This window comes from Delphinapterus leucas, chromosome 17 (genome assembly GCF_059928025.1).
Source record: "Delphinapterus leucas isolate spDelLeu-1000000601 "Yukka" chromosome 17, BTC_Dleu_Yukka2, whole genome shotgun sequence".
Taxonomy (NCBI): domain Eukaryota; kingdom Metazoa; phylum Chordata; class Mammalia; order Artiodactyla; family Monodontidae; genus Delphinapterus; species Delphinapterus leucas.
The window spans coordinates 7,168,891-7,187,819 of record NC_143145.1 but is presented as its reverse complement, the minus strand read 5'-3'; the positions used below and the strand labels follow the sequence as shown (position 1 = coordinate 7,187,819).

The 18,929-nt window shown below is 47.0% G+C and overlaps 1 protein-coding gene across 1 annotated transcript in view; it reads right to left on the bottom strand.

Annotated features, from left to right (window-relative positions):
• ZFAT (zinc finger and AT-hook domain containing) overlaps window positions 1-9,281 on the bottom strand; it is a 244,589-nt gene extending 235,308 nt beyond the window's left edge. Inside the window, exon 1 of the mRNA XM_030764163.2 lies at window positions 9,133-9,281. Coding sequence (XP_030620023.2) covers window positions 9,133-9,151 — 19 coding nt within the window. The 5' untranslated portion in view covers window positions 9,152-9,281. The remainder of the gene's footprint in view (window positions 1-9,132) is intronic.
• Window positions 9,282-18,929: the final 9,648 nt, after the last annotated feature.

Genomic DNA, 18,929 nt, shown 5'->3' with positions numbered 1-18,929 from the left:
GAAAGGCTCAGTAACAGCTATAATTAAGGCTGGGCCAACAGTTGCATTATAATTTTATGCATACGCATTTCTTCCATGTTGAAACTTGACATAATTTTTCTAAGTTATTTTTAAGCACTCTCAAAGTGAGAGCCCCAGGCAATAGAGTCTACTACTCACATTTAACATAATCATAGCTGAAGAGCAGCCCCAGGGCCCTTTCCTTCGGAAAGCACAACAAATAATTTTATGTAAACAGAAACTGCACCCCCATCACCCAGTTGTCTAAGTGGCAGCACCGTCCCGCCCAGGCAGATGTGTGGGAAGCTCTGAGGATGTGGGGGCCCCCGTGAACGCTTCTGACACCACAGCTCCCCTTGTGCAAATCACCGAGGTGGCCCCAGAACTCTTGACGCCATGCCTCCAAAGCGACCGAGTCTCCGGGATCGTTCCCATGGGAAAAACAAAATGTGCAAAATCCTCTCCCGTTTTGCGATGTATTTTAGGGGAACTGCGATGCCCAGGGCTGCCACATCACCAGGCCTCTGAGTTTCCGGTTTGGGGTTTTTGCTGTTCTAGTTTATTTTGGTTCCTTTCTGTGGTGGAGGCACCATTAGTCCTAACTTCATAAGTTAAAGGGCTGCCTTGAACCGGCTTCAGCACTGGGCCTCAGGACAGAGGCTCCGGGGTCAAACCCCACCCATGTGGCCACATCTGCCTGGCTGGAGGGACCTCTCCCTTCCCGAGCCCGTAGGTCCTTGGCTGGAAACCCGCAGTGGCAACTGCAGCCGCCCTGCTGACCTCATGAGGACGGCGGAGGCAGGGGTCACCATGTGGAGGGATCCTGGGAAAAGGGCTTTGTGGACTCCGCTCCACATGACGCAGGTGCAGAGCAGAACTGGGAAGAATGGGTGAAAGGGGCTTGTGGACACAACCCACCAGGCAGGTGGACGCGGCTCAGCACGCACACCATTGCTGTACATACTGGGCAAGTTCCTGCAGATGGCAGGCGGGTCCCTGTGCACGGGTCACTGCCTCGCATGGGGAGACGCACACACGTGTGGCTCTCTGCAGAAGCTCTGGGAGGGCAGCCACCATGGCTCAAGAGGCCCAACGTCCCATCCAGGCCAGTGCTGTCCCACAGAAATAGAACCACTGGGACTTCCCTGGTGGCGCGGTGGCTAAGAATCCCCCTGTCAATGCAGGGGACACAGGTTCGAGCCCCGGTATGGGAAGATCCCACACGCCACGGAGCAACTAAGCCCATGCGCCACAACTACTGAGGCTGTGCTCTAGAGCCCGCGAGCCACAACTACTGAGCCCGCGTGCCACAACTACTGAAGCCCACGTGCCTAGAGCCCCTGCTCCGCAACAAGAGAAGCCACCGCAATGAGAAGCCCGCACACCGCAACGAAGAGTAGCCCCCACTCGCCGCAACTAGAGAAAGCCCACGTGCAGCAACAAACACCCAATGCAGCCAAAAATAACAATAAATAAATACATTTAAATTTTAAAAAAATTTTTTTAAAGAAATAGAACCACTGGTGTAATTTCAAATTTTCAAGCAGCCATGTTAAAATGAAAAGAAACAAGTAAAATTAATTTTAATAATATGTTTTGTTACCCCAGTATATCCAAAATATTATCACTTCACTTGGAATCCATTTTTAAAAGAGAGATGAGAAATTTCACATTCTTTTGATGTACTAAGTATTCAAAATCTGGTGTGTATCTCCCACTTCCAGCACATTGCAGTCTGGAGTAGAACACAGATCCAGTATTCACATTATTTCCAGGACACCTGGCAACTTTTTCACTGCAGATCAGAGAAATGTGGTTTGCAGGTGCCACTCCCTGACAGCCAGCGAGACAGGAGAGGGCCTCCAGCACCCCGAGATCTTTGGGACCCACAGAGTTAGGAAAATGGAGACAAGGAATTAGGAAGCTTAGACCTTGCCGACCAGAGTTACTGTCCACACTGTTGAAAAAGAGGCAGAAGATGAGGACATTTCCATTTATTACCATCACAGGCTTTAGACGCTGGCTGTCTGCTCCAGGCTCCTGAGGTCATAATCAAAGGAGATAAAATAACAGCCTGGGCAGGAACTGAAGGAAAATGTGGGAAACATGCAAACACAACTTCAAATTTTATTATTTTTTTAATAAGTTTATTTATTTATTTATTATTTATTTTTGGCTGCATTGGGTCTTCGTTGCGGTGCGCGGGCTTCTCACTGCAGTGGCTTCTCTCGTTGCAGAGCACGGGCTCTAGGCACGCGGGCTTCAGTAGCTGTGGCGCCCGGGCTCAGCAGTTGTGGCTCACGGGCTCTAGAGCACAGGCTCAGTAGTTGTGGTGCACGGGCTTAGTTGCTCCGCGGCATGTGGGATCTTCCCCGACCAGGGCTCGAACCCGTGTCCCCTGCACTGGCAGGCGGATTGTTAACCACTGCGCCACCAGGGAAGCCCAACTTCAATCAAATTTTAAATACCTGCTTTACTTATCATGAAAGCCTGCCAGTCGTCTCAGTTACAAAGTATTTTGAACTTGCAAATTAATTCAAGAAGAAAGAACTGCCGTCTAATACTCAGACGTGTCTAAGGTCTGTTCAAATTCCAGAACAGAGCTTTAAATTTAAGCAAGAGCCACAGGGAAAAGAAGAATTTTCCAAACCCCACCAGCCACCCAGCTCCAGCCTACCAGAATGATCTGGTCCATTCTTCCTGGTAACCAATATATGGAGTAAACATTAGGTGTGTTCTCCACATACCTGGGCTATTCGGTTTTTCACTAGGGAAAAAAGTAGTTTTTTACTTAGTCTCACAATTCAACATTTAATGAATGCCTAATATATACCACATACTATGTATGCGAAGCACATTTAGAAATGAGTAAGACACAAACTCCAGAAACATAAACAAATAATGCCATGTTGCTCGTGAAAACAATATAAAGTGACCGTGGTTTTATTCATGGCCCAAATTCATAGACTGCTGCCTTGGAAAGGACAGAGAGTCCAGACTTGCAGCCAGTGCCCGACCTGCCCCTCACCGGTTTGGACAGCTACCACTCTTTTTACAGGGCAGGGACCTTTAGAAGGTCAGGCAGCCTGTCCTCCTCCCTGACTCGGCTCCAGCTCGTGCAGCCTTAAGGTGACCCTGGCTAGGCCAGCTCCTCCCACTGCATCTGACCAAGCCAGCGGCGGCCCCTGGACCTCCTCCCCTGCAGGTCCAGCATCCCGGTCTCAGCCATGCCCTGCCATACCTGACGGGTCCCGCTGCTGGGACAGCGCCTACACGGTGGCCAGGCCAGTCCCCACGTGCAGCCGCCCCCTCTGCAGGCACAGCTGTCTCCTAGGCTATCTCCACTTCCGCAGGGCCTTTCCCATGCATGTCCCCTAGGGGGCGATAAAGCGCAAAGGAGAACTCCAGCCTCAGGAAGCTAGTCCAGAGCTGCCTGAAATTCTGCAAAGTGGAGAGGGCTGGCGAGTGCTTTCTGCTTATCAAACTTTTTTTTTTTTTTTAAATCCAGAACCTCATGCTTCAAGTTTCAGCTCCAACCTCAGGTTGTCAGAGAGGCTTTTCTTAAATCCCCTTCAATATAAATTAGGTCCCCATTATTTTCTCTTGCCCAATCCCCCCCCATCCTCCGCTTTGAAGCAATTACCACAATCTGTAATCATGTATTTAACGATGTATTTATTTGTCTAACGTGTTCCTCCTAAAAGACTGTAAACTCCAAAAATATCAATATCATTTAATTCAAAATACAGTTAAAAGCTTAAAGAGATCAATGTTTAAGGTTAACAAATGCTGCATTTCCTTTGTCGTGAGGACTAAAGCATTTCCAGAACGTTCACATAAGAACCCCCGAGGCTCAGGTTAAACAAGGCAGTCAACTCACACTTCCCAGAGAAACAGACAAAACTAAGGGGCTGGGGAAGAAAGCGTGGCTCAGGGTGGGTCAGCCGCCGGCCAACCCACATCCCAGTAAAACCAAAACTTCGGTCCTCTGACACCTGCCCAGCGACGGGTTAGGGCTGCCCCATGGCCGTCCTGGGGCAGGGCTGCACAGAACTTCGGCTCCAGGGGCCTCTTCAGAGTGAAGGGAAGGGCCTCAGTCCCCAGGAAGGGTCTCTCTGAGGTGCTTCCAGTAACCCGGCAAGCCCTGCACCAACTCAGAAATAAAAACAGGGAGCAGAATTCAAAAGCTCTTCTCTCTACCACTGCAGGAGGGAATAGAGAATAATGGACCACAGCTGTGTGTATGGAGCCTGGAAAGTTTCATATCCCTGTGCCTGTTTGGTTCATCACTGCTCTTTCCCTGAAACCAAACACAGATGAATGCTGGCTGGTCTCTAAGCTAAAATCCACTCGATCACCAGTCCTATGGGTTTTTACTCCGGTCCATTTCTCTAAATCTGCCCCAAACCTCCACTCCCACACCCACTGCTGTGGGGTGAGCGTCATCATCCCTGGGATGCACCGTAACAGCACCTGATGCTGGGTCTTGCTCCTGCCTGCATCTCTGCCCCTCCAAAATATGTCCTCTTATTTATTCTTCATAACTTCAGAAATTACGAGAAAGCTACAGTAATTCACGGTGCAGTGCTGATGAAGGATAAACAAATAGATCAATGGAATAGACCAGAGAGCTCAGAAATGGACCCCCATGTAATTTTCAACAAAGGATCACAGTAACTAAGTGGCTGGGCTAGGTGCACCGCACCCCCTCAAGCCTTCAACTCTCAGGGCTTACTTCCATCATAGTCTCTGGCACCATCTCCTAAAGGATCAGTTCCACTACTAGGACTGTGTGAGATCCTCAGGAGGAAACAGCGAATCATAACTGACTGCATTCTCACTTCCCGGCACAAACTTTGGCACAAACATTTGGGTGAACCAAGGAATCTGCTTGGAAGAAAAAAAAAGGAAGGAAGGAAGGATGGGAAGGGGGAAGGGAGGGAGGAAGGGAGAATCCTAAGGGGCAGAGAAGTGGTGGTGGCCCCAGAAGAAGAGGCCTGCTGGCAGAGATGGGAAAAAAATATCTAACAGAAAGAAGAAAGCCAGCTAGGGCCCTACAAGGAGGCTTGGGGCTGACTTACAAGGTCCTCCAGGTTGCCAGGACCTCCAAGACCCTCCTTTTCCAGAATGCGGCTCCCAAAGCCCCCCTGCTCCTTGGCTCCAGACGCGGTGGCTAACTTGGTCCCCTCCTCCCCCTACACCAGCAAGGCCAGCAGCTGCCTCTGAAGTCCGGTCCCCACCCTTCCCATCCTGCCTCGGCCCAGACCCAACTGGGGCACACACGTGCCAGATTCCAGAGTTCAAAAATTTGCGGCTCCATTTGTTACATGATTTAAAAGAAGAAAAATCTGTTACCCAAGTTAAAATCCTTTTTCTATTAACATGCCAAGCATAATCTGTTTATAAACATATGATATATTTTATGTTCCTTGAAAAAAAAAGACGTAACTTCACACCTACAATAGCTGTTTAATATGACAATTTGTTTCACCCCCAGATTACTTTTCTTTCTTTTAAAAAGAAATCAATCAATGGGAATTCCCTGGCAGTCCAGTGGTTAGGACTCAGTTCTTTCACTACGGGGGCCCAGGTTCAGTCCCTTGTCAGGGAACCAAGATCCTGCAAGCTGCACAGTGCAGCAATAAATAAATAAATAATAATAAAAAAATTTTAACCAATCAAAGTCTATCACATTTTCCAACCACAACTGTTTTCAAGGAGCAAGTAGATCTCAATGCACTAAGCTGCACAGCAGAGAGACTGGGGTCTCGGTGAAAGGGATAAACAACAGTGCCCACAGCATCTACAGTGCACCATAACCCAGGTAGTGGGCAGGACCATGTCTCCTGCAGATGAAGCGGTGGGTTCCACGAGTTATGTGACTCCCTCAGGTCAGGAATCTGGTGAGTAGCAGATCTCTGGCCCCAGAGCACGTGTTCATTCCACCCTCCAGACTGTTCCAGCCCTTAAAGTTGACACCTGCCCTTGAGAAATGGCAAAGGCAGTGAAAGTTTAACAGAATAAACAGCTGCTAACAAAGAGAAAACAACTCTAGGCTAAATCCCTTCTACATAATTAAATCAGCCCCTCTTGCTGGGGAGGTTTTCAGAAGCAGCATGCATGAAACTATCTACAAAGGAAATGCAATTAAGGAGAGTCTTTTTAATATACCCAATTCTTGACTGCCCTTGCCCTAGGCAGAAACTTAATTCTACTGAAAGATAGCTGTCATAGAAAAGTTGTTATGTAAATTGTAAAGTAAGGGGAGAAAAGACACAGGAACCATTTTACAAGGTAAATGGGAAACTGGCTGAGAAGGGAGCAGTGCGGGTAACAGATCTCCAGTTCACAGCAATGACCATCGTGGCTGGCTTACCATCAAAAAGCTGGACCTTAGAGACCAAATGCGACTCCATCTTATCATTTATTTTACCGGCTCTCCTACGTTAACCCAACAACCAAGCAAAACAGGAGACTCTTTTCAGGAATTAGCTGACCGCAAGTTAACAGCAACGTATTTTAAAACGTGATTTTTGGTCACTGATTACACAGCTGAAAATTGAAGGAAACTACAAGTGCCAGGTTTAAGAAAAAAAAAAAAACTGTTACGTAAACTCCAGAAGAGGAGAGGTGGGCAGTGCACGTCCTGTATCATCAGCAGTAGCCCAATGTCTTGGGAGAGGGAAGGCACCAAACAGAGAAGAGAGTGTAATAGGGAAGAACAAATCTGACTCCATACCGGATCTGGGTTTTTTTCCTTTAAACTTTGTATTCTATTGCTTTTGCTACAAGTTAAGAATGTTGCCTAAAATATACAGGTTAGCCCATTCTCAAGGCTCTGACTTTTAAAGGTACAACACTTCTCCATTCACACAAAGATAAAAAGTCATGACACACAGGATACCATTTGTCTTGGAGGTTTATAGGAACACTGTGACCAGACCTAGGTGCACAGCTGCGAGAACAACAGATTCCGGCACCAAGAACTTCGCAGCAACCAACCAAACGCCCTCCACTTTTGGTATAAAAGAAGGCTGAATTCTAATTCAGGTAAGATGGTTCTTTGGGACACTAGTCCACCATCTTCTCGGTCTGCTGGCTTTCCAAATAAAGTCACTATTCCTTGCCCAAAAAACTCATCTCTCGATTTATTGACCTGTCGTGCGGCAAACAGTACGAGCTTGGACTCGTAACATCATCACTGTCAGAAAGAATGCCTGGCATAGTTCAGGGCTCCTGACCCACCACTCCGGCTCTGGGTCTGCTCCATCACTACACACACACACACACACACACACACACACACACACACTCACTTGCAGGAATCTGACACAACAATGGGATGAGGGCAGGACCAAGGGTCAAAGGACTCTTTACCATCCCTACCTGGCATGTCGAGAGGAGTGTCATGCAAGGCTGTTGGCTTGAACTGAAGAAGCCAAGAAAAGTGCCCCCGGGGTTTGGGCACCGAACACCCAGCAAACATAAGCTCTAGGTGTCTTCTGCAGCCCTCAGCATGCAGGACACTCAATATAGCTGCGTTGGTATGAACCCGTAGGCTCAGAAGATGAAGCTGGAGGGGCAGTTGTGGAGGGTAAGCCCTGCGACACTAAGCTTATATTCCCGAAGTCACTGGGCTCTGCCAGGGAACCAGGCTGGAAGGGGGCAGGAGGCGGTCAGATAGTTCATTCATTCTTCCATTCAATAAAGGCACCCTGGGCACCCACTCGGGGCCAGGCACTGATCCAGGGGTTGGAAGTACAAGCCAGGCAGGCACCCAGAAGTTTGGATTTCATTCCAAGTCAGAGGAAGTTGATTTTTAAAGCCTCAGCTCTGCCATTTCTAAACTGTATGAATTTGACCTCTCTGAACTTTTGTTCCTCGTCAGTAAATGACACACAAATTAGAGGTGTCGGGAAAACTGAGTAGCAAAAAGCATGAGGTCAGTGCCCCAGTGTGGATGCTTACTGTTAATTACACAGGAAGGAGCCCCAAGGTCAACGTATAAGGGCTTTGACCAGGTGTTCAGTGGAAGATCCATCGCAGTCCTGCATCCAGCCAGCAGAAAGGCCGCGTCGCCCAAGAAGCCAGGGACGGCTGCCTGGAGGAGGTGCCATGTCATCTTAACTTTAAAGGGTGAGGAACAAGGGCCCACAGAGCTAGGCGGCAGGTAGAGGCTAAATTACAATTTATCGGGCTTCCCTGGTGGCGCAGTGGTTAAAAATCCGCCTGCCAATGCAGGGAACAAGGGTTCGAGCCCTGGTCCGGGAAGATCTCACATGCCCTGGAGCAACTAAGCCCGTATGCCCCAACTACTAGACCTGCGCTCTGGAGCCTGCGAGCCACAACTACTGAAGCCCGCGCACCTAGAGCCTGTGCTCCGCAACAAGAGAAGCCACCGCAATGAGGAGCCCGCGCACCGCAACGAAGAGTGGCCCCCGCTCACCGCAACTAGAGAAAGCCCGCGCACAGCAATGAAGACCCAACGCAGCCAAAATAAATAAATTTATAAATAAATAAATCACAATTTATCACAGGGTATTACTGGGTTACCAGCAGTAACCAGCTAATCCCTGGTGTTTATGGCTCCCTCTACAGGACACAAAGAAACTTTCCTTCAGCAGCTCGGTGGAACCCTTTCCCTTCAAAACATCCTGGCCAAGTACAAGGGTCTAAAGGAACTATCCATTTCACAGAGGAGGAAACTGAGGCCAGGCAACAAGGAGGCCGAGCCAAGGCCCACGCGGCCACCGAGTCGGCAGCATCGGATTCGAACCTCCCGCCCGCCAGGACGCCTGCGCTGGGTCGCTAGCGCGCGCCCCGACCCCTCCCGTTGCCCCGGAAACGGCCCCGCACGCGCGAGCGCACTGCTTTCCCTTGCTCGTTCTTCCGCTAGCACCCTCGTTACTTTTTTTTTTTTTAATAAAAACCCAAGGCGGCGGGATACTGCCAGCGATTTAACGTGCCGTCGAAGGACGCCGCTACGTCCGCTCTCCGCCCTGGGCCGCGGATCCCTCCGCCGCCCAGCGGCCTGCGCGCTTCTACCCGACTCCAAGCTCGAAACGGCTTCCCGCGCGCCGCGCCGCGCCCCACCCCCACCTCATCCCCACCCCAACCCCCAGCCCGGCTCACCTGCCGCCCGCGTCTCCATGGCAACGCCCCCACCGCGGAGGAAAAAAAAGCCTCGGGCTCTTCTGGGCCCCCTCCCGCGCCGACCGAGAAGGCGGGGCGCTCCGCTGATGCTTCGCTTTTTATTTTTATTTTTTTAAGAAAAGAGCCGGCGCGGTTATGGCGAATCTGCGGCATCCAACATGGCGGATGGAGTCTTCGCCCTCCTCTTCCCGGGGCGCTGACGACGGCGTCGCGGACGTCAGGCTTGGATGACCCTCCCCCAGCGGCGAGAGCGGCCGGGCTGGGCCGGGCTACTGCGCATGCTCGGCTCCGGCGGTTGTGCTTTGTGTCCCGCTCCGCAGATTCCGTAGCTCCGGGTTTTGACCGTCACCTGGGAAGGGGCTAACGAGAGGCGTGGAACGCAGATTGGAGGATTGGGAGTCTTCACAGTGCTGCCAGAGCCAGCATCTACCTGCCGGCCCATCCTTGGACCCACCCCTGCACTCCACCGGGCTGTACGAGGTTAAGGCAGCGCTGCGGTCCCAGTTCCCAGCGATTTAACTTTTCTTGGCTTTAGTTTACTAATTTGTCAATCGGGGCGGTAACAGCCTGCCTCCCTCTCAAAGGTTGCAGTGTTTCCTGAAGTGGGATGCTTTCCGCTAGGAGTACCCGACTTGATTTAGTCTTCCAGACTGAATTAAACAACTGGAACCGCCTCGACAGAATGACTGCCTTATCTTTGTCCTCTGGTCTTGCAGAAAGTCTCAGTTGGGTGTGAGCACGCCTCCCTAACCCTTGCTCGTCTCCCTGAATCTGGTTCACAGTCTTCTTTCTGCAGGCAACAGTATCTGGTTGAGATGTAATGACCTCGTCTTCCTTTTGGTCTACCACTTCCTTCAGATCTCTGCTCAAATGATATCTCCTGGTGGGCCCTCCCAGACAACCCCATACAAAGTAACCCTCCTAGGTCACTTTCTGTTTTCTCCCTAGTATCAATTACTGCCTGACATTAATTTGTCTCCATCTCGTCTTTGTCGCCTCTTTGGTCAGAATCTAGAACAGCCTGACAGTAATTTATTGAATAAATTGAGTTCCTGTTGCCTGTGTTTTTAAGGTTAGCTTCTGTTTTAACAATGTTTTTCATTTATGGTAGTAATGTATAAAGTTTTCTTTTTAAACCCAACTTATATTTTTAAAAATTGGTCAACTTAAAGTGGTGCAGGACCTTCCTGGTGTTCCAGTGGTTAAGACTCAGTGCTCCCAGAACTTCCTTGGTGCGCAGTGGTTAAGAATCCGCCTGCCAATGCAGGGGACACGGGTTCAAGCCCTGGAGTGGGAAGATCCCACATGCCCCGGAGCAACTAAGCCCGTGAGCCACAACTACTGAGCCCGCGTGCCGCAACTACTGAAGCCCATGTGCCTAGAGCCCGTGCTCCACAACAAGAGAAGCTACCGCAATGAGAAGCCCACACACTGCAACAAAGAGTAGCCTCCACTTGATGCAACTAGAGAAAGCCCACGCGCAGTAACGAAGCCCCAGTGCAACCAAAAATAAATAAATTTAAAAATTTAAAAATACTATTTTAAAAAGTATTAAAAAAAAAAAAAAAGACTTCATGCTTCCAATGCAGGGGGTGTGGGTTCGCTCCCTGGTCAGGGAGCTAAGATCCCACATGTTGCGTAGCATGGCCAATAAATTAAAAAAAGAAAAAAATGGTGCATGTGGTACAGAGACAAGGCCCCCAAAAATGTAAAAGTGAACTTCAAGTGAGAAATTTGGGAAATACTGATTTATTTTTATGGTTCTCTTGAAGTGCTAATCTGTGCCTGTTGTCTTTTCCTGGAATAGCCTTCCCTCTATTGCTGCTCGACTTGAGAAATTGTCCTTCAGTTCATGCCTGTGTGTTCCCACACTCCCACTCACACCTCTCTTTACCCTCCCCACACCCGTTGCGTTTATCTGTTTGCTCAGCCCCCTCCCCATGAGCTAGACCATGAACTTCATGAGCACAGATTTTTTTTATCCTTGTTTCCCAGCTCCTACTGCACAGAAGTGTCACTCAGTGAGCACATTTGTTCCCATTGTCACTTGTTTTCCAGTTAGTAAAACTCCCATGAACACTGAGCTTTAGGATGACGCTCTGATTTCTCATGAATATTCTGCCTTGCTCCTTAATCCTGTTCTTGGGAAATAGAGTCATTATAAGACCCCAAATTTACCCAGTCCATTAAATATATGTTCAGGGATATCTCCTCCCCCAACCCCTTTGTTTCATCCTCACAACAACTGGAGGGCTAAATTGGACAGATCTGATTATCGTGCTTTCCTTGAAGAGAAAAGGAATGTTCAGAGAGGTTAGGTGGCTTTCTGAGATCACACAGCAAGCCAGTGAAATCCCAGCTGTGGAACTGGACTTTCCATGCCCAATATTCTCCCCACATGGCCATCTGGGATGGGCCCACAGTACCCACTACACCCCCAAAAGGGCCAATTTCAAGGCAATCATAGGGTTATTGCCACCCACCACATCCTACATCTCGAGACAGGTGTCGAGGTGGAGCTCATCACAGTCCTTCATTTGCGAATGAACTGCTCAAGAAGCTGCACTGATGAACTTTCCTTTTCAGAACGATAAATACTTGCAATAACCACTATGTTGCTGTGAATCGATTTCTGTCAGAAAATTAGAGTTGTTCTGAGTTGCTGACAGTACTGGTTTTGTGCTGGGTTGCCTTTCTGGCAACAGCCATTTAAATGTTAGTTATTGATTAGCAGACGGATTGCTCCCGGATGTTGTGACCAAAATGAATTTTGGAAATGAAGCAATTTAAAGTTTGTCTCAAAACCCAATTTCCTCAGAATATTAATAAAGTCAAATTAAAAAAAAAAAGAAATTGTGGATTATGAATGACAGTCCCGGGTTAATGATTTGGCCAGTTATGATTTTCTCCGTGATTCTCATGGCATTTTCTTCCTTCTCTATTCAAAGAAGAATCACTGAGCACCTATCATAACTGAAAACTGCCCTGGCCACGGGCATACAGAAATGACGAAGAGCCAGTCCCTTTCTATGGGACCAGATCTGCAAATGGAGAGAAGAGTCCACCCGTGGCTTTGCTGAGTGATTTGCACATTTTCAGTCAGCAAAAACCTTTATTCTTTCCATTTGCATACTATCCCCAAATGCCTTCAATTAATGAAGGCGCATTAGTGGAATTAAATATAAATTCCTCAAAATTGTATTATTAATGGCATCCTGCTTCAACGACAGTTCCTAGAGGAGATGAGCTTCCCAGCTGGCCCTCTGGTGTCCATCAGCCTCTCAAGGCTAGCACGGGAGTGAATTTGTGCGAGAAATGTATCACCATGAAATGGCATTTGGTTATATAATAATAAATTAACATAATTGAATACATTTGTGTCAATAATTTTGTAGTTATGTCTAATAGGTATATGACAAATAAGCATTTACAGGAAAAGAGAAAAATTTAGATATATAATTTTATAAGATGTTTTCTTGAAAGCAGGTTCTGATAAAGTATACATACAAGTGACCTCAAAATAATGGGCCTTGAGGCACACAGAAGTTGATAAAATCAGAGGTTGGGATAATCACAGTCTGGGTGAAGTGTTAAAATCTGAATAGGCACGTTATAGAGAAAAATCTATTTAAAACTGTATAAAAGAAGAGGTGGTAATAGTAGAATGATTTGAGCAATTTGAGAACATAATTATGACCTTAGGAAGCAACATCCTCTCTATTGCTTCCTTTTCAGTGGCCATGGTGTGCCATCTCATCACCAGCACGCACATATTGTACCCTCAGCACACACACATTGATCTCAATAGCATTTTTCATTAGCGGTACCCAGGGCTCCTTCAAAGGACCTGAGTCCACGTCTGGAAGCAGGGGAAAGTCAGAATGGCCTGAGAAAACTTGCTCTCGCCAGAAAAGCAGGCTGCTGTCAAAAGTGCTGGGCTATTGCTGAAAGGACAAAGGAGTTGACTGAAAAGGAAACGGGGTCCCTCTGGTCAGGTTGTGACAACTTGGATATAACAAAGAATAGCTGGGTCTACAGTTGTCGATTTACCAGAACAAGTTGAATCTGTGAAAAGCCATGAGTCCTTAACGATCAAAAAGGAAAAGTTAGGGACTTCCCTGGTGGCGCAGTGGTTAAGAATCCGCCTGCCAGTGCAGGGGACATGGATTGGAGCCCTGGTCCGGGAAGATCCCACGTGCTGCGGAGTAACTAAGCCCATGCACCACAACTACTGAGCCTGTGCTCTAGAGCCTGTGGGCCACAACTACTGAGCCCGTGTGCCACAACTACTGAAGCCCATGAGCCTAGAGCCGGTGCTCCATAACAAGAGAAGCCACCGCAATGAGAAGCCTGCACACCACAAAGAAGAGTAGCCCCCTGCACTGCAACCAGAGAAAGCCTGAGCGCAGCAACAAAGACCCAACGCAGCCAAAAATAAATAAATAAATTGATTTTTTTTTTAAAAAAAGGAAAAGTTAATATGTGTAATGACAAAGCTAGTTATAACTCACAGAAAGGCTAAAAGCAGTGTGTTTTAGTAAGTAGGTAAGTTCGGCATAATAGGGGAATCTGTTCCTTACTTGAAGTTCGGTATATCTGTTTATGAAATGGTATATCTATATAAGTTGAGAAGAGCAGATAAGTTTACTGTGAGTCAAATATTTCCAGAAAGAGTAGGAACTGTACCCAAACCAGGAAGGGCAGGTCAAGACCAGTGGTCTCCTAAATAACCAAGTAGAAAGAGCGTTCATAATTGGTGTTGCAAGTTAATGGATTGGCCAGATGTCCTAGGAGAATGGCTGATAGATTAAACTGCTCTATGGCCCTGCTAATTATAATGAATGCTAATGAGGCATAATGAAGTTAATTGTAAACTGAGGCCAAACATCATGTACCCAAAATTCAACAGACATAGAAGTGAAGATTGCAAGAACTTGCTAAGTCCTGTTGCCTTAGCAGTTGAACCTGATCTGAGAGAGGGCATCCCAACCAGCAAAGGCCTGCTGCCATCTGATTCACCTTGAAGGATTCAGTGTTCCCACTAAGAATCCATCAATCATTGATCCAGAGGCTGTGATTTCCATGCACCTGGGAAGGAGATAATCTTTCTCTTTTGGGTCTGACATTACAATCCTGGAAAAGTACAAAAATATGTTTTATATAGCTAACAAAGAAATTGGTCAAATCCATAGTTCTGATTTTTACAAATAAGCTTAAGTATGGGTACAGTAAAAACTTTTGTGTTAAGGTGTTAGAAGCATTCAAGAGAAGTTATATTAGACTGAAAGTTGTAGTGAAACAGGATAATCTGACTAAGTGTGTAAATGTTTAACGACATTTGATTCATAAGGTTTTAAGTTTATCAGTTGCATTTAAATAGTTTGCAAAAAAAAGTGAATAGATTTATAAGTATAATAAATATTCTGTAAACCAACCGCAAGCAATAGTAACTGGGCAATGTAAACAAAAAGTGGTGGGGAGGGGTGGCCTTGGATCCCAGCAACAAGGAGGATAAAACAGGAGGACTGGGCTTCCCTGGTGGCGCAGTGGTTGAGAATCCGCCTGCCAGTGCAGGGGACACGAGTTTGATCCCTGGTCCTGGAAGATCCCACATGCTGCAGAGCAACTAAGCCCCGTGCGCTACAACTACTAAGCCTGCGCTCTAGAGCCCATGAGCCACAACTACTGAGGCTGTGTGCTGCAACTATTGAAGCCTGCGTGCCTAGAGCCCGTGCTCTGCAACAGGAGAAGCCACCGCAGTAAGAAGCCCGCGCACCATGACAAAGAGTAGCCCCCGCTCATCACAACTAGAGAAAGCCCATGCAAAGACCCAACACAGCCAAAAATAAATAAATAAAATAAATAAATTTATTTTAAAGAAAAACAAAAACAGGAGGACTACCAGAGCCTAGCAGGGTGCCAGGCCCATCTGGAGACCCAATAAACAGTTATTAAAGGAAGGGAGAGTGTGGAAGGATGGAGGATGGATCAAGGGATGAACGTTGGGGTGAACCTGTGTGTTCCGGTTGAGTGAGGACTGGGACTCTGCTGAGCTTGGCTGGGACCCCTTAGCTGGGGCAGCTTTGCTCCATGTGGCTTCCATCTTCCTCCTGGGACAGCGAGTTAGCCTACGTATGTCCTTTTCATGGTGATGGCAGAAGCCAAAAAGGGCAAGTGGAAATGTCAAGTGCTTTTTCAAGTCTCTTCTACCATCCCACTAACCAAAGCAAGTTACATGGCCAAATTCAGAATCAACAATAAAGGAAATATACTCAGCTTTTTGGTAAGAGAAGATAAATTCCCAGGACAAAGGGTGTTACCACAGGGTAGAGTGAAGAATTGGGACCGTTAGTAAAATCTACCATTCGTTCCATGATGAGCCCACAAGAAAATACTCGTGAAGTGTACCCAAGAATTTACTTTCTAAACAACCAGCTGACCACATGCTTGGCCGAAAAGAAAAGAGAAGATTCTGTCATTCAAGGTTTGGTATAAAAGGGGGATATCATTTTTACCTTAAGCTTCGATGTAAGATGGATTTGAGTTCAAGTTTGATTCTGCCATTTGTTGGCTGTGTGACCTTGGACAAGTTATGCTCACTCCATGGCGAACGTCCATTCTTCTAGCCTGCCTTCTCCCAGTGACAGCATCCAGCTTTCCTCTGGGAACTTCCTTGCCCTCATGGAGTAATTTTTTGTATGTCATTATTATTGACAGTATAGTTGACACTAGTGAGCTCTGTGACCCTGAGACATCCATTCCTGAGCCCATCAGTAAAACTGGGGGAGAGTCAGATTAGGTAGCTCCCCGCGCTGGGACCTCATCAGCTCACCATTCCAACACCAGTTAGCCAAGCTGCCAGGCCTCCAATTCTGACCTGCAAGTGAAGGTTTCCTTGCAAACATGAAGCGCTATGATTGTACTTGTATTTAAAAAGATCGTGATTATGAGCAATGCCTGTAAAACTAGACAGCCCGAGTTTGTAATCCTGGTTTCATCCTTACAAACTGGGCAAGTTCTAAAGCTTTCAGTGTCTCAGTTTCCCCATTCATAAAACAAGGGTGATCTTATTCACTGCATGGGCTTAAATTGTGAGGCTTAAATGAATTAACACATGACAGCTAGGTTTTCTTTTTAAAAATTCAAAGCTGTGTTCCTATTAGACTGTGGAATTTAATATCTTGCAAACCTAATTAGTATTTTCATTTTCTCTGTCCTGCCTTCACATTTTGACAGTGTTTGGGTCAGTTAAATTAGGCTGGTCTTGGACTTCCCTGGTGGTGCCGTGGTTAAGAATCCGCCTGCCAATGCAGGGGACACAGGTTTGAGCCCTGGTCCGGGAAGATCCCACGTGATGTGGAGCAACTAAGCCTATGCGCCACAACTACTGAGCCCACGGGCCACAACTATAAAGCCCATGCACCTAGAGCCCATGCTCTGAAACAAGAGAAGCCACCGCAATGAGAAGCCCACGCACCGCAACGAAGAGCAGCCTCCTCTCGCCACAACGAGAGAAAGCCTGCATGCAGCAACGAAGACCCAACACAGCCAAAAATAAATAAGCTGATTTTTTAAAAATTAGGCTGGTCTCTGCAAAATTCAAATATCAGAGGGGGCTGACGTCCAGACTTGCTGACCTATCCTTCCGTCCTTACACACCACTGACACTTATGTCAAAAAGAAAACAGAGGGCAGTCTGGCCTGGGAGTCATTTGCTGCAAACGAATAAATCCTGAGAAGGTTGAAGGTGAAACCTGCATTCCCCCGATGCCTCAGTCTACCGTCCTCCAGTGACCAGGCTCAGGCAAGCACCAACTCCTCCCTCCCCCAGTCACCCTCCAGCCTCTGGTGAAGTTCATCAGTGCCGACATCTCCCCTGATCTCGCCTTCTTAAAGTGCACTTGGCACACTTACAGCCTCCCATGGACGATACGGGGTCCCCCCGGCACACAATCCACTTTCCCCTCCTGCTTCCTGCTGGAGCCGTGTGTGTGACAGAAGAAACCCAGGTCAGTCTTACCACCATGAGCTCCTTCTGCCACAACTGGAACATCCTTGGCTCTCAGAAACTATGTCAGAAGGAAGAGAAATGGAATGAATAAATGTCTCCATTTGCTACTGTCAGCAGATAAACATTAACAGGAACATTTAGGGGAGGGTGGCCCCTGTTTAGAAATGTATAGGGGCATCTCTGCAAGGGTTCCCAAGTTAAGGTTTAGCACAGAATGTTGGAGTTAAAATGACTTTAAAGATCTTTGAATCAAACCTCCTTATTTTACAGATGGGTAAACTGAGGTCCAGAGATGCTAAGCCTGTTGTTCACCAGGCAACCAGGATGGTGAGGGCACGCAAACCATATTTTCCAAGTGACTTTAAAGAAGCTGGAAATGTTTAGTGTTCTTTCCCTGGGAGAAGACAGCATTCAGTGGGGACACACGTGTTGATCTTTAAATATCCAAAAGGTGATCCAATGAAGAAGAGCTTCTTAAGAAAACAAAATGTCCAAAGATGAAACAGTTGCCCCCTAGATGCAGTGAGTGCTCTAACCCTGGAGGTGCCCAACCACAAACTGAGAAATAACTTATAGAAAGAGGAGAAGCATCAAAATGGGAGCAGGGAAAATGGCTAAAATGATAAGGGCAGGAAATACCAGTGCAGAGAGCGTATGGGGCAAGTGGAGCTCCGGACACTGCTCACGGGAGAGGTAACGGCACAACCACTTTGGAAAACTGATGGACGGTTTCTGATAAGGTTAAACTCACCTCTGCCCTATGATCTAACAAATTCACTCCCAGGAACAGACGCAACACAAGTGCACACGCATGTTTCACCAAAAGACATTTAAGAGATGTTCTTAGCACATTACTCTTAATAGCCCCAACTCGGAAACTACACAACTGCTCATTAACAGTGAAATGAATAAATAAATGTTAGTATATTCACACAATGGAATACTATATAGAAGTCCCAGAGCTTTCTCTATAAAGGGTCAGATAGTATCTCCAGCTTTGTGGACCTTATGGTCTTCTCAGCTTTTGTCTCTGTAGTGCAGTGCAGAATGCAGCCATAGACATGTACAGAACTTAATTGGCATGGCTATGTTTAAAAAAACAAAAACAAAAAACAAAAAAACCCACAACTTTATTTATGAAAACAGATGGAAGGTTGAATTTGGCCTGCCAGCCATAGAATGCCAACCCTATAATACAGTAATAAAAATGGACAATCTATAGCCACACCCAACAATATGGATGAATCTCACAAACACAGTGTTGAGCAAAAGAAACCAGACCCAAGAGCACGTACTGCATGATTCCATTTACATAAGGTACAAACACAGGCAGAGCTACAATTGAGGGTGTCAGAGGTCAGGATGGTAGTCATGCTCTTGCAGGGTGAGCGACTAGAAGGGGGAGCGAGAAGGTTCTGGGGATGCTATTTCCCATCTGGGCCCTCAGTATATAGTGTGTTCAGTTTTTGAAAATTCATCAAGGTGCAGAGTTATGATATGTATATTTTCCTTCTTTCTTTCTTTTCTCTTTTTCTTTTTGTGACGCCGCACAGCTTGTGGGATCTCAGTTCCCTGACCAGGGATTGAACCTGGGCCACGGCAGTGAAGGCATCAAATCTCAACCACTAGACCACCAGAGAACTCCCTGATATGTGTACTTTCTGAGTGTATATAAAAAGATGTTCCATTAAAAAAAGGTCTTCCCCGAATTAGAAAAGATACGTGTTAAAAAAAACCAAAAACACATGCACCCTAATGTTCACAG